The sequence below is a fragment of the Panthera pardus genome, unplaced genomic scaffold, assembly GCF_024362965.1.
Source record: "Panthera pardus isolate Hobbes unplaced genomic scaffold, ASM2436296v1 HiC_scaffold_18, whole genome shotgun sequence".
Taxonomy (NCBI): Eukaryota; Metazoa; Chordata; class Mammalia; order Carnivora; family Felidae; genus Panthera; species Panthera pardus.
Window position 1 is genome coordinate 16,223,940 of NW_026526743.1, and position 15,657 is coordinate 16,239,596.

Sequence of the window (15,657 nt, forward strand, 5' to 3'; positions counted from 1 at the left end):
CAGTTAGGACTATGGCCTCTGGTGCATCTTTTTGACACTCATCAGAATCAGTTCTATGTATGTCTTTATTCTCCACATCATTCTTCTCTGAGCCAAGGGTACCTTACCTTGAGGGGAGTTTCTGGTTAGGAGCTTCAGGAGATGGGTCTCATGATGTAGCAAACCCCGTGAATATAGGGTGTGCAAAATGTGCCAGGCAGCCAGAAGGCATGACTAATGCCCACTACAGTCCATCCCTTTGTTGCCCAACATCAGTATGTACTCTCCCTCCAAACATAAACCAAATAAACAAGCAAATAAACAAAAATGCTCCCTCAAATAATGCAACTGTAACTTGTACAAATCAAAATATGCAGTCTCCAAAAGAGTGAATCCCAGGTAACATTAGTGAATACATCTAACTTCACATTTGGAATTTCTAGGTGATGTTCATTCATTTCCTGGTTCTGTCACAATCTTATCTTGTGGAATAATTGGTTAAGATATGGTGTGCCTGGGTGGTTCAGTCAGTTAAGTGTCTGACTTTGGTTCAGGTCATGATCTCGCGGTTCGTGAGTTCAAGCCCCATGTCGGGCTCTGTGCTGACAGCTCAGAGCCTGGAACCTACTTCGGATTCTGTGTCTCCCTCTCTCTCTCTGCCCCTCCCCTGCTCACACTCTGCCTCTCTCTCTCTCCAAAATAAATAAACATAAAAAAAATTTTTTTAAGATATAAATAATATGCCCCTTATAAAATAATAGGGGGATGGGTGACAGGTAATAATAAATTTCTAATATATTATGAATCTGTAGAAGACAAAGTATGAAAGAAAATATAGGTAGAGCCAATAACCTTTTTTTTTTTTTTTTTAATGTTTTTATTTCTTTTTGAGACAGAGAGAGACAGAACATGAGCAGGGAAGGGACAGAGAGAGAGGGAGACACAGAATCTGAAGCAGGTTCCAGGCTCTGAGCTGTCAGCACAGAGCCCAACACAGGGCTTGAATTTACAGGCTGTGAGATCATGACCTGAGCCGAAGTCAGAAGCTCAACCGACTGAGCCACCCAGGCGCCCCGAGCCAATAACCTTTTAAAACTACCTGGAAAACCTGTTACTTGCCTTTTGGGTAGCAGGAACCTTATTTCCTTGTGCAAATCAGAATTAATCATTAAATGCTGAACCCTCTTTATATCATGTTACTCAGTGATTTTGAGGACACCAAAATGGCTATGTGGCACTCTCAATTTCGTATTCAATGGAATAAATATGAGGGAATAGTTTCTCCTTGAACATTAAGACCTCACCAGCAAAGCCCGTAGATGGTAATTTTTTAAATAGGAGGGAGCAAATATTTTAGTAGTAGATAATTAGGTGTTAATACTAATAGGTGCTATCCCAGTCTCCATTTTGGGTACCCAGACCCTAAAAAAATACCACATATTGGTTCTGATGAGACCATGTACTGGATGTGAGGGCAATACCCACCTTTGCAAGGTATAGTCTTCTAGATGGTACTCTTTTTCAGTTTTTAACAGTTTTAGAATAGTAGAGCTCTAAAATGTCTGAGCTTTGTGGGTGATGAGGCACTGAATAAAACCAGCAAATCTCAAGAGCATCAACCCAGCAAATCTCAAGAGCATCAACCCATTGCTTTACTTTTTTCACTATAAAAGAAGCTCTTTGGTCCAAAGTAACGTTATGTGGGAAGCATGATCATGAATAAGGAATTCATAATATCCATAGATGGCAGCAAATTTAATTTCCAAGGAGTATCTACCCCAGTAAGGAGAAAAAAATCATCACCTCTTTCATAGTGGAAGAAATCTAGCTGACTGGTCAACATGGTGATGACATAATCCTGTTGCTCATGGTTGGATACTATAGCAAACTGACAGTAGTGAGGTAATCCTTAGTAAGGGTAAATCCACACTGTTAATACTGTGAATAACTATATGGTTCATGAACCCAATGAGCAAGCATTGGGGTGGCTGGATGAAGCTAATATCCACAGAGCATGTCATCCTCACCTCTTAATCACAAAACACTTCTACAGAGGTAAGACAAAGAGAAGAGATACAAATATTCTCACTCTCTCGATACATTCCAAAGTGTCCTTCCACATACTTCTTCCCAAATGCACTCACTATCAGTACTCCCAAGTGTGCTCTTTTCAAGTCATTTATCCTCAAAACTAACCTCTGGATATGAATCAGTGTAGATACCTCATGCTGTCTTTTTTAAATGTAGAACACACATGAGATTTAGCTCTCCAAGTTCTGGCCATTGGGTGAATTTCCCTTCCCAGTCAGTCTATAAAACTCCCTATGAGGGGTTGCAAATCTCCAGCAGTATATTTCTAGTGGTTGTCAGCATATCGTGCCATTATCTAGAGATCAGGCTCAACTTTTTGCAACTGATCATACAGAACTCTTCATGAATCTGTAGCTCTGAGAGAGGCAGAAGTAGCAATGAGAGTACACACACTGGGGGTATGAGACATTTTAGGACTTGCTTGGGCCTTTCCTATTTATAACCCTCCACTTGATGAAATGTTGTTAATAACATGGTAGACCAGATGACATTCTGCTTATAATATGGACCCAGGTTGCAGTTGTCTGTGTACCATAAATAGGTGTGTAGTCTCTACCAGGGACCCAATGCAAGGCAAGAGCTAGTTCACAAAAAAGGATGATAATTTCTTAATCAAGTGAGTGTGGATCTACTCCAAAATCCTAGGGGCCTCTGCCATAGTGTCTCCTACTTGGGATTTCCACAAACTCCTTCAGCATCCTGATTGGCTACAGACATTCTCAACACCATTGGATCCTTGATTAAGGACCAAGTGGTCAAAGAGCTTGTATTGCAGCCTGGACCATCTGCAAAGCCTTCTCTTTCTCTGAGTCCCACTCAGACCATATAGCCTTATGAAGCACAGAGTAAATAGACCCAACCATGCTGCTCTCCAAAATCCAAAGAAAACAAGCATTGTCCCTCTGTCTTAACAGATATATGGTGGGAAGTTCAGGAACTTTTCTTTCACCTTGGGAGGAGAGATACCCTGACATCTGGCAGCAGAAAGCCCATGAAAATACAAGTCTCTGTGTAATTGGGGGTTTTATTTCCTATCGCCTTCATTCATTTGTCTTACCAATGCAGCTAAAAAGCTGCTATTTTCTACTCTCCAGGTCTTATTGGCATGCTTGAAACTGGGCAAGGCCTTCACCACCAGAGCTAGATTTTGACTGCTGTACAGGTCAAGTTGGATTTTGTGGTCCGTTCAGTGCTAATGGTCCCTGTGGGTCAAATTGAGAGTAGGGTGCAAAATATCAAAATTTTAAAGAAAGACAGAATCAGTATTAATGTTTTCTTTTAGCCTCAGGCTTCAATATGGCTTGGCATGATACTGATATTTTGTTCATGGGGCTTTTGGGTACTAATTTTGAATTTAAAAAATACTGCGTTAAAATATTATTTATTTTGATTACTGAGTTTTTTTGGTGTGATTTTACATTTTACACCCATGGCAAGTATCTCACTTGCCTCATCCTAGTCCCAGCCTAAATTATCATTAATCAACCTTCAGACCCTGCTGCCCTTAACTGTAACCACCTTATTTCTAGCTGTTAATTGTTTTTCTTGGTCTCTGCTGGCTTTTAAATCCAACCAGGCCACAAAAACAGTCCCATAATCTCATTTCCTTAAGGTCTGCTGCTTGCTATCACATCCAATGCCACTTCTTTGTACTAGTCACAGTACTTGGATGCAAACAGAACAACCTACTCTTGCTAATTTTAACCCCAAACAGGATTTGTTAAAAGATACTGAATAACTCACTCTCTGTGTATGAGGGCCAGAGAATGAGGCTTGGAGGCTATGTGGTCAGGAATTAAACCATTAGACCCCTCCAAGGAGAACAGTTGCTGCTGATGCTGGGCACAGGCACCGCCAGTGCTAGGCACACAGTGCAAAGCTGGTACCACAGAGACCTGCTGCACTTGAATGCTGATGGCTGATAAGGATCAATTCTGCATGGCACCGCATCCCCCAGTGGGAAATGAAAGGGAAATTCGGTATGGAAGTAGAGTGTGGGATGTTGCCCAAGAAAGGGGGGTGTGTGTAAAAAAAAGCCACAGTTACTGTCCAGGGATATGGGGACATGGCATAAGACAAATTACACTTCACACTAAGGATGGCAGAGCAGAAATAGTGGAGCCTGGGACACAGATGACATCGTGGTTATGTTGTTCCAGCCTGGGGTGTCTCTCCGCAGATTTTTTTGTTATATAAGAAAAGTTGCCCTGGTTTATAGTTTGTAGCAGATGAAGGTATTCTCAATTGGTGATTGACCAAGAGGAAGCCATTCTGAGGAGGTAAGAAGAAAGCAGAATCCTGATTGAGGGACCAAATTATAAAGATACTTGTGAGTGAGGAATATACCAGGTAAATGGACAAGTGTGAATGAACATGAAACCACAAGCGCAAGAATAGTAAACAAGAGAAACCAGGAAGAACTCATACAAGAAATAATAAACATAGAAATCTATGAAATACTGGGGAGTCTTCGTGGCCCAGATGGTTAAGTGACTGACTCTTGATTTTGGCTCAGGTCATGATTTCATGGCTCGTGAGTTTGAGCACCGTTTTGGGCTTTGTGCTGACAGCATGGAGCCTGCTTGGGATTCTCTCTCTCCCTCCCTCTCTGCCCCCCATACTCCCGCCCCTGCTGCTTGTGTGCCCTCTCTTTGTTTTGAATACATTACTGAACATTCATGAAGGTCAGGGATTCTCAGTAAGGGTGAAACCAATCCAAGAATGAGGAGCTGGACATTTGTGGGACAACTGCTGCCATTAAATGTGGGGAGCCCACAAATGCTGATGTTCTGAAATGCAAAAAACATTCTTGTAAAATGAAGAATTGTCCCACACCACCACAGTTTTTTAATATCCTGCTGGATATTTAAATAGGTGAAAACCTGCTAATGATTACCTGAGCCTATAGCCTATTTTACATATAAACACAGTGGTGTTTTTTTTTTTTTTTTTAGATGGTTTCAATACATACCAAATTTTCTAGGTATGTAACTACCAAGGCAGTTGAGGCAAAATTGCACTTTCTATTCGGAACTTTATCATGAGCTTTGTCGTTTTGGAAAAATCACGTTAACGGTGGCAACACTGCTTACAGTATTTACATCACCAACATGTGTAGAAGTCTGCATTTGTAGCTGTAATGTTTATGGTAAGTGTATATACAGGTGTAACAATATGTTAGTTGTCTGGCATTTTTGTATTACAATTTTCTTTCCATTAATGTTCCTATTTATGTCAAGTTAGGGCATTATATTGAGTTTTAAAAAATTATGATTGGTGAGGGATTATACTACCTGTGAACTTAATTTTAGGAAGGCAAAGAGTTGTAATAAAATATTTGTTGCGAAAAGGAGACTGTGTGTAATTTGAGAATCTGCACTTGAAAAAGATCAATAGCTTATAAATAAGTTAACTTTAAAAATAGTACAAGAGAAAATATTGTCAACTCATAGAAGGCAAGAAGGGAATAAATGAAACAAGAAACATGTTAAAGGAAAAACAAAACAAGATGGCAGAAATAATTCAAATATCATACTTACAATAAATACAAAGAGATTAACCTCACTTATTAAAAGACAGAGATTAGGGGCGACTGGGTGGCTCAGTCAGTTGAGCGTCCAACTCTTGATTTTGGCTCAGGTCATGATCCTGGGGTGGTGGGATTGAGCCCCACATCCCTGAAGCCACTTAAGTCAGTCTCTCCCCCCCCCCCCCCCCCCCGCTCTCCCTCCCTCGCCCCTCCCCCACTCACGTGCGCACGTGTACTCTCTCTCTCAAAAAATAAATAAATCATCTTAAAAAAATAAAAGAGATTATAGAAAAGGTGACAAAACAAAACTAGGTATATAGTATTTATAAAAGATAAACATTAAGAGCAGATTGAAAGAAAAATAAAGACTGAAAGTAAAGGAAAAAATGTCCTATGCAAAAAAATACCCCACCATAAAGATTTAATAGTGAAGAACGTGTATGGCTTTAATAAAATCTCAAGGTATGTAAAGCACAACTTGAGGGAATTACAAGGGGAAAAATTAACAAATCTACAATCATAGATTTTTTTAACATAAGTCCATAAACTGATAGATTAATTAGAAACAGTAAGAATACATTAAAATTTAACACAACTATCTTGATTTATAAGCTATATTTTGAAAGCTTCTCTGCAAAAATACTTTTTTATACTTTTTCACAAGCAGAAACAGTATTTCTCCGAAATTGCCCATACTCCAGAGATTAAATATCCTATGGCCCACCTGCTAGACTACAAGATAATTAAATTGGAATAAATAAATAAATAAATAAATAAATAAATAAATAAGGCACATATGTTTGGAGACTCAGAACAATCTTAAAATTTTAATAGGTTAAAAAGCAATTGTAAAGGAAATCAGAGAACATTTAAAACTAAAAAGAACTTTATGTCAAAATGGACATCTAAAATTAATAGCTTCAAATACATTAACTACAAAACAAGTTGAAAATAAAGCATTTTTCTATTCAAATAGTTTTTAAAAAGGAAACTCAAAGAAAGAAGAAATGAAATAATAAACATCAGATGTTAATGAAATAATAAGTAGCAAGCAAAAATACTGAAGGTATCATTTATAACAATGCAAACTGGTTTTGAGGGAAAAAAATAAACAAAACTTTAATATAATTCATCAAGCAAAAGGAAAGCTATAAAAATAGGACTATCAGAGATTTAACTAACTGTAGATAGTTACGGGAGGTATTAAGAATCAGTAAAGGGAGGGGTGCCTGGGTGGCTTAGTCAGTTGAGTGTCCAGCTCTTGATTTTGGCTCAGGTCATGATCTCACAGTCATGGCATTGAGCCCCTGGTGGGGCTCTGTGCTGGGCATGGAGCCTATTTGGGATTCTCTTTCTCCCTCTCCTTCTGCCTGCTGCACCCTCAAAAAAATCAGTAAATGGATTTAATGCTAATGTTTTAAATACCTAGGTTAAATGAACAACTTTTTAAAATTATCAAAAGTTTCTCGAGAAGAAACAAAATCTCAATAGGCCACTAGCCATTGAAGAAAAGTAATAGTAGTTTAAGAACTCTCCAGCCAAACATACCTTGCATAAATGGTAAGGTTGGTTTTTTTTAGTTTTATTTTTAAGTAATCTCTATACCTAATCTAGTGTTTGAACCCACCCCACAACCCTGAGGTCAAGAGTCGCACACTCCACCAACTGAGCCAGCCAGGTGCCCTGATTATAAGTAAGCTTTTAACCTCCAAGGAAAAGATACTTTCAAATCTTACAAAAATTGTTTCAGTGACTACAAAAAGAAAGCTACTGAATGCACTCTGAGATTACTATAACCATAACAGATACACAAAGAAAACCCAAGGAACAAAAAATTATACACTGATATTATTTATTATCATATATGCAAAAATCCTAGATAAAATATTAAGAAATAAATTATAGCTGTGAGTTAAAAGAAGGCATACTGTGACAAGGTAGTGTTTATTCCAGAAATGCAAAGATAAATTTAATATCAGGAAATATATCAGCTGAACAAACTACACTTTCAGATTAATGAAGACAAATCATGTATTTCAGCAAAAGGAGCAAAAATGGTTGATAAAATTCAAAATTACTTCATGATAAGAGCGGGGAAAGCCCCTTTTGGGTAACTAGAAATAGGGGACAACTTGTTAATTTCATAAAAGCTTAATAAAACCCATTGGAAACATCTTCCTTAATAAGAAAACTCTAGAAGGCACACCAGTAGACATAGAAAAAAACATTTGAAACTAGTATTACACTGTATGTTAACTAATGAATTTAAACTAAAACTTTTAAAAAAGAATTTGATAATATTAAATGCGACTTCCTAATTTGAAAACAAAACAAAAAATTTACCCAACCTGATATAGAAGAGAACATTTTAAACCTGATAAAATATTTCTAACAACAACCCAAAATGTATTACATACTTTAGGATGAAATACTAGAGGTATTTTTTTTTAAGTTTTATTTTATTTACTTTGAGAGAGAGCGAGCGAGCAAGTGAGCTGGGAGGGGTCTGGAGAGGGAGAAGGAGAGAGAGAGAATCCCAAGCAGGCTCCACAAAAATGCCAGCGGGGAGCCTGACGTGGGGCTCTAACTCACGAACAGTGAAATCATGACCTGAGCCAAAAGCTAGAGTTAGACGCTTAACCGACTGAGCCACCCAGGTGCCCCTAGAGGCATTCACATTAAGTCTGGACACGACAAGTATGGCCCTTAACAGAGCCCACATTCAACTGGAAGTTCTAGTTAAGTGCTAGACTAGGCTAACTTTTTTTTTTTTTAAATTTTTTTTCAACGTTTTTTATTTATTTTTGGGACAGAGAGAGACAGAGCATGAACGGGGGAGGGGCAGAGAGAGAGGGAGACACAGAATCGGAAACAGGCTCCAGGCTCCGAGCCATCAGCCCAGAGCCTGACGCGGGGCTCAAACTCACGGACCGCGAGATCGTGACCTGGCTGAAGTCGGACGCTTAACCGACTGCGCCACCCAGGCGCCCCTAGGCTAACTTTAAGACCACCAAATTATTCCAGATTAGACAGAAACACTCCCCAGTTCATTTTTTGAAAATAAGCATTAGTCCTAAATTATGATAAAAATAAGTCTTGAAATAGGAAGAAAATCCACATTTACACACCAATTTCTCTTATGTATAAAGATGCAGGGGCACCTGGGTGGCTCAGTCCGTTAAGCATCCGACTTCAGCTCAGGTCATGATCTCATAGTTCATGAGTTCCAGCCCTGAGTTGGGCTCTGTGCTGACAGCTCAGTGCCTGGAGCCTGCTTCAGATTCTGTGTCTCCCTCTCTCTGCCCCTCTCCCACTCATGCTCTGTCTCTGTCTCTTTCTCTCTCTCAAAAAGAAATAACACATTAAATAAATAAAGATGCAAAAATTCTAAATGTTATCACATGATGTATAAGTTATTAAAATAACTCATCTAAAAAAAATAACTCATCTATGGAGAGGCAGAAAGTTGTAATTTCACATTTTCTTAATGTAGAACTCTGATTACTATATTCTTTCTCAGTTCTTTGTCTACTAGCTATATGTATATGTTGTATGGATGTGTGTTATAACATATATGTTATTACACACACACATAAGTTATTTTTGTTCAGTCTTGGCTGAAGCTGGAGTTGTACAATATGAGCTTGTAAAAAAGAGTCAGTATTGTCAGCAACAAAATTCTGAGCAGAGCAGCAATTTATAAACATTTTTTGCAAGAGCTAGAGACTAAGAATATTAAAATATTGAACTGGAGATAGACAAAAACAAAAAAGAACTCTAGTTATCAGATTATCAGATATATATATATATACCCCAGTTATCAGATGATTGTATTCTGCAAACTTTCTGGTGTACTTCTCTACTTAAAGTACCTTGGTTTGTGAGTATAATTTGTCCTGGAAACATGCTTGTAATCCAAAGCACTTGTATATCAAAGTGAATTTCACGAACCATTGGCTCAGTTGTGATCATGTGACATTTGACATCATGTACTACTTGTATTGCAAGACCGCTCATTTATCAAGTTAAAATTTATTAGAAATGTTTGCTCATCTTGCAGAACACTCACAGACCAAGTTACTCACAATCCAAGGTTTTACTGCACTGTGATAACATGGGTGAACATTCTCTTGTACACACCTGATCTCCAACAGTTCAGTGCTATTTGCCTAGCAAGAGAGCTGTCAGTCTCCAAGGCTTGCTAACTAGCTGCCTTCTGCAATGGAACTGACCATAACCCAAGTTATAAATAGCTGGATTTTCCTAGATATGCAGAAAGGTTTCAGATTTATTATATCCTCAACTTTGCCCTTCAATCAAAATGCTAAAAATTAAATAACTCTGTAATAGTCTTTGTCTTAAAACTTAACACATGGGATATTTAGCTTTCATATTATAGCAAAATAGAATTTCTGTTGTAATAAAGTGTACTTATTTAATATCAGGAAATGATTTATTATTCAATAAGGTAAAGGATAAAAATTATTATGATTATCCCCAAAAGGCATATGATAAAAACTGAGTTGTCATTTCTAATAAAATTCATATAAAGATAAAAAGGCCACCCTTTACTATGATCAAAGCTGTCTACCAAACCCCACAGGCAATATGCTACTCATTGAAATGCTGAAGCCATTTCCATTTATATCAGAAAAGAGATGAGGACGAGTACACTTATTGCAGCTATTAAACATGGCTTTAGAAATGTAAAGCAATTGATAGGTATAAAAAATAACTGATGTAGGGGCACTTGGGTGGCTCAGTCGGTTAAGCACCTGACTTCGGCTCATGTCATGATCTTGCGGTTTGTGAGTTTGAACCCCGCATCGGACTCTGTGCTGACAGCTCAGAGCCTGGAGCCTGCTTCAAATTCTGTGTCTCCCCCTCTCTGTGCTCCTCCCATGCTCATGCTCTGTCTCTCTCTGTCTCTCAATAATAAATAAATGTTAAAAAAAATTAAAAAAAAATACCTGAGGTAAACATTGGAAAGGAAGAGTCAGAATTATTTCTATTTAAATCATATATTTGCACATCTGTATAAACCAAGACACTTTAGGAAAATATTCTTTGGTATGATGACTAAATATAAGATACAGATATATTTAAGGACAGCACCTGTTGGGATGAGCAGTGGGTATTATATGTAAATGATGAATTAGTAAATTCTCCTGAAACCATTATTACACTATATGTTAACTAACTTGGATTTAAATAAAGTAAAAAAAAAAAAGATACAGATATAAAAATTAACACTTTTCTATATAAGCTATAATCAGTTAAAATGAATTATATATATCTATATATCTGTATCTATATATCTATATATATTTAGTTTCAAAGTCATGAAACACAAGTTCTGAACAAGAAAGCATTGAGATCATATGAAATATTACAAAATTTTACTAAAGGGAATATAATAAGATCTGAAAAATCAGTGTGAAAGACCGTGTTTCTTTTTTTTTTTTAAGTTTATTTATTTATTTTGAGAGAGAGAGAGAGAGCCAGGGAGGGCCTGAGAGAAGGAGAGAGATCCCAAGCAGGCTCTGCACCATCAGTACAGAGCCTGATGTGGGACTCGAACCTGCGAACCATGAGATCATGACCTGAGTGGAAATCAAGAGTTGGACACTTAACCAATGCCCCAGCCATGTTTCTTGTTGGAAAGATTTAATAGAATAAAAATTCAAATAGGGGCGCCTGGGTGGCTCAGTCGGTTAACCATCTGACTTTGGATCAGATCAGGTCATGATCTCACTATTCATGAGTTCAAGCCCTGTATCAGGCTCTCTGCTGTCAGCACAGAGCCCACTTCAGATCCTCTGCCTCCCTCTCTCTCTGCCCCTCCTGTGCACATGTGCTCACTCTCTCTCTCTCGAAAATAAATGAACATTTAAGAAAAATAAAAATTCAATTAATATAAATAGTTGATATAATTCTAAGCAATAGAAGAACAAATACCTGAGATTAGGCACAAAAAGAAAAAAAGCGTGGTGGGAGCTTAGATTACCATATTTAAAAATATTGTATATTCTTAAAAATATTGTATATTCTAGTTACTGTAATACTTCAAAATTTAAATTGTGCAAATAAACATTACACATTGCAACTCTTTAGACTATGTAAATATACAACAAATGAGTCCAGAAGATGGGGTTAGATCATGTCTTTTGAAAATTGTGTTTTCTTAGATTTGAGATATAACAGACCCTAGATATATCATTAATTGAAAGCAGGTTAGATGGGCTAAATGGGTGATGGGTATTAAGAAGAGACTTGTTATGATGAGCACTGGGTGGTATATGTAAGTGTTGAATCACTAAATTCTACTCCTGAAACAAACAAAAGTAAAAAAAGAAAGAGAGCAGGTTAGGTCCTGGACAATCTGGGTAAATTATATGGTAGTAAACTCTAATACAGTGGTAGGTTTGATTTCTTAGTTATCAGTTAGGATTTTTACATCCCTCTTTGTATTTTTTAAAACATGTTTATTTATTTGAGAGAGAGAGAGAGAGCACGAGCACAAGCAGGGGAGGAACAGAGAGAGGGAGGGAGATACAGAATCTGAAGTAGGCTCCAGGCTCTGAGCTGTCAGCACAGAGCCCTACATGGGTCTTGAACCCATGAACCGTTAGATCATGACCTGAGCCAAAGTCAGGCACTTAACTGACTGAGCCACCCAGATGCCCCTACATCTCTTTTTATAAATAAAGATGTAAAAAGTCCTTTACATTAGCCTTTTTTTTTTTTTTTTTAATGTAGGCTCTATGCCTGATGTGGAACCCAGAGCAGGGCTTGAACCCACAAGCCTGAGATCAAGAGACGCTTAGCTAACTGAGCCACCCACCCAGGTGCCCCTACATTTTTTTTTCAGTAGGCTTCACACCCAGTGCAGAGCCCAATGTGGGTCTTGAACTCAGAACTCTGAGATCAAGACCTGAGCTGAGATCAAGAGTCTGATCTTAACTGACTGAGCCACCCAGGTGCCCGCCAAATTGGCTTTTAATGTTAATTATGTACTCTGTATTTGCTTGCTAGGGCTGCCATAACAAGTATCACAGACTGGGTGGCTTAGACAACAGAAATCTATTGTGTCATAGTTATAGAGGCTAGAAGTCTGAGATCAAGGCTTGGTTTCTTCCAAGGCCTCTCTCCTTGCCTTACAGATGGCTGCCTTCTTGTTAGGTCTTCACCTGGTCTTTCATTTGTGCACGTGTATTCCTGGTGTCTTTGTGTGTCTAAATTTCCTCTTTTTATAAAGACATCAGTCAGGTTGGATTAGGATCCACCCTAAGGGACTCATTTTAACTTAATCATCTTTTTTAATAGCCTTATCTCCACACAGAGTCACATTTTGAGGTATTGGAGATTAGGTCCTCAACATGGATTTGGGGGGACATAATTCAAACTATAACATACTCTTTGCCCCATTTAACTATCCAAGTTTTAGTGACCTCTTATATAAGTTGGTAAGCATTCTATTTTTTTTCCCAGGCTCTGGAAGAATTTATATAATATGTAAATTATCTATTACTTGAAGTATTGGCATTCTGTGTTCTTAAAAACATCTGGCTTTTTAAGGGGTTAGATTGTTAAATATTTTAATTTTTTTCCTGTTGGTTATGTTTTATTCAGGTTTTCTACTTCTTCCTGAATAAAATTAGGTTATTTTCTTAGAAAATGATTAATTTCATGTAGATCAGTAGTTGCCGACTGGGGGCAATTTCACCCTCCACTCTACTCCAGACCTTTAGGCGATGTCTGGAGACATTCTTATTTGTCAGAATTAGAGGGAAGGGGAGAATACTGACATCTAGTTAGCAGAGGACAGGGAGGCTACTAAACACTGTACACTATACAGGACAGCCCCCTATAACAAAGAGTTATCTGATCCCAATGTCAGCAGTGTGAAAATCCTCCTCTAGACGTTCAAATTTACTTGTATAAAGTAGTAGAATGGTTAAGAAGAATCTCGGTTTATAGAGTTAAATAAAATTCCTCATTTATAATGTCTTTAGTTTTTAATTTTTTTCTTGACCACGCCCATATTCTGACCTCTAGAAAGAACACTTCTGGATTTGGACTAAATCTAAACTTGACTTGATTTAATCTCTATTTTTTATTAATTCATATCTTCTTGTTTTGAAAGTTGTTTTATTTGCTTTCTACCTGTTTTATGCATAGTTTGTTTTTCTGTTTATTAAATTATATCCATGTATCAAAGGATATACATTTTCCTATCAGTACAGATTTGGATCACATTACACAGCTTTTGATATGTACTACTCTCAATACCATTCATTACTAAAAATTCTGTATTGTTTACTTTTAGTTTCTTCCTTAAATTACCAAGTTGATAGTGTTTTGTTTTAGATCAACTTTTTTACTTGATTTATCATCTTATTGCCTTTCTGTCAGAGTTTTTCTTTTGATGTTCAATAAAAGATAAGTGGTTACTGATGACTTTCCTATATTTTTTATATTAAAGAATGTTTTTATAATGCCCTAATGTTAAGTAAAATCCTGGTAACTGTTTCCTACATTTGTTACATTCATCATAAAGACTCTTTATAATGTAGAATAAAGTATAAACTTAAACTAAGTTTTTCCTCATTATTTACATGAGTATAATTTCATGCTAATATAAATCACTGACATGATAAGTAAGAATTAAGATAAATAAAAATTTATTACATATTACATTCATGTGGCCTTTCTCCTGAATGAATTCTCTGATGCCTTCCTATACTTGCTATATTCACAGAGTTCTCATCTGGTAATTCTCTGATGTCCCATAAGAGTTTACTTAGAAGCAAAATACTACATTCATTACAGTACTAGAGATTTTCTTTCTCCAATATGAATTTTCTCATGTCGAATAAGACATGAACCACGGATAAAGGCTTTCCCACATTCTTTACATTCATAGGGTTTCTCACCAGTATGAATTATCTGATGATGAATAAGTTGTGATCCTTGACCAAAAGATTTGCCACATTCCTTACATTCATAAAGTTTTTCACCAGTATGAATTCGTTGATGGTGTGCGAGTTCCCTGTTATGACTAAAGGACTGTCCACATTCCTTACATTCAAAGAGTTTTGCTCTTAAATGAATTTTCTGATGTCCGATAAGATTTGAGTGGTAACGGAAGGCTTTATTACAATTGTTACATTCATAGGGTCTTTCTCCAGTGTGAATTCTCTGATGTTGAATAAGGATTGAGTGGTGATGGAAGGCTTTCCCACATTCACCACATTCATAGGGTCTTTCTCCACTGTGAACTCTCTGATGTCCCTTAAGAATTGAAGCGTTGCTAAAAGCCTTCCCACATTCTTTACATTCATACTGTTTTTCTTTAGTATGTGTTTTTTCATGTCGAATGAGGGATGAGTGGTAACTGAAAGCTTTTCTACATTCTTTGCATTCATAGGGTTTCTCTCCAGTATGAATTCTCTGGTGTAGAGTAAGGTGTGAGCCACGACTAAAAGCCTTTCCACATTCCTTACATTCATAGGGTCTTTCTCCAGTATGAATTCTCTGATGTCGAATGAGATTTGAGGGGTGGTGGAAAGCTTTCCTACACTCATTACATTCATAGAGTTTGTCTCCATTATGAATTCTCTGATGTCCAGTAAGTTTTGAGCAACTGTTAAAAGCCTTTCCACAATGCTTACATTCATAGCATTTTTCTTTAGTATGTCTTCTCCCATGGTGAATTAGCAGTGAGTGGTAATTGAAGACTTTCCCACATTCTCTGCATTCATAGGGTTTTTGCCTAGTATGATATATCTGATGTAGACTATAGGATGTTTGTTGACTAAGACTTTGCATATTTTCATGGGTGACTGTCACAGGTTTAAGATATTCTTCTTTATTTCCCTGTTCTGTCTGAAAATGGTGATTATACTTCCAATCATCTTGAAAAATGGAACATCCAAATTCATGGGTTGGAAGTCTTTCCATTATCTTCCACTGAGATGACTTTACTTTATAATTGTCATCATTTGGTGATAACTCCTTTGTTGCACATTGGGATTTCATATCTGAGAAGTAATGAG

The 15,657-nt window shown here is 37.2% G+C and overlaps 1 protein-coding gene across 1 annotated transcript in view; it reads right to left on the minus strand.

Moving 5' to 3' along the window:
• Positions 1-14,425: 14,425 nt before the first annotated feature.
• ZNF570 (zinc finger protein 570) overlaps positions 14,426-15,657 on the minus strand; it is a 34,760-nt gene continuing 33,528 nt past the window's right edge. The window contains exons 3-4 of the mRNA XM_053906485.1: positions 14,728-15,351; positions 14,426-14,643 (exon numbers count right to left, since the gene is read on the minus strand). Of these exons, the coding sequence (XP_053762460.1) occupies positions 14,426-14,643; positions 14,728-15,351 (842 nt within the window). The remainder of the gene's footprint in view (positions 14,644-14,727; positions 15,352-15,657) is intronic.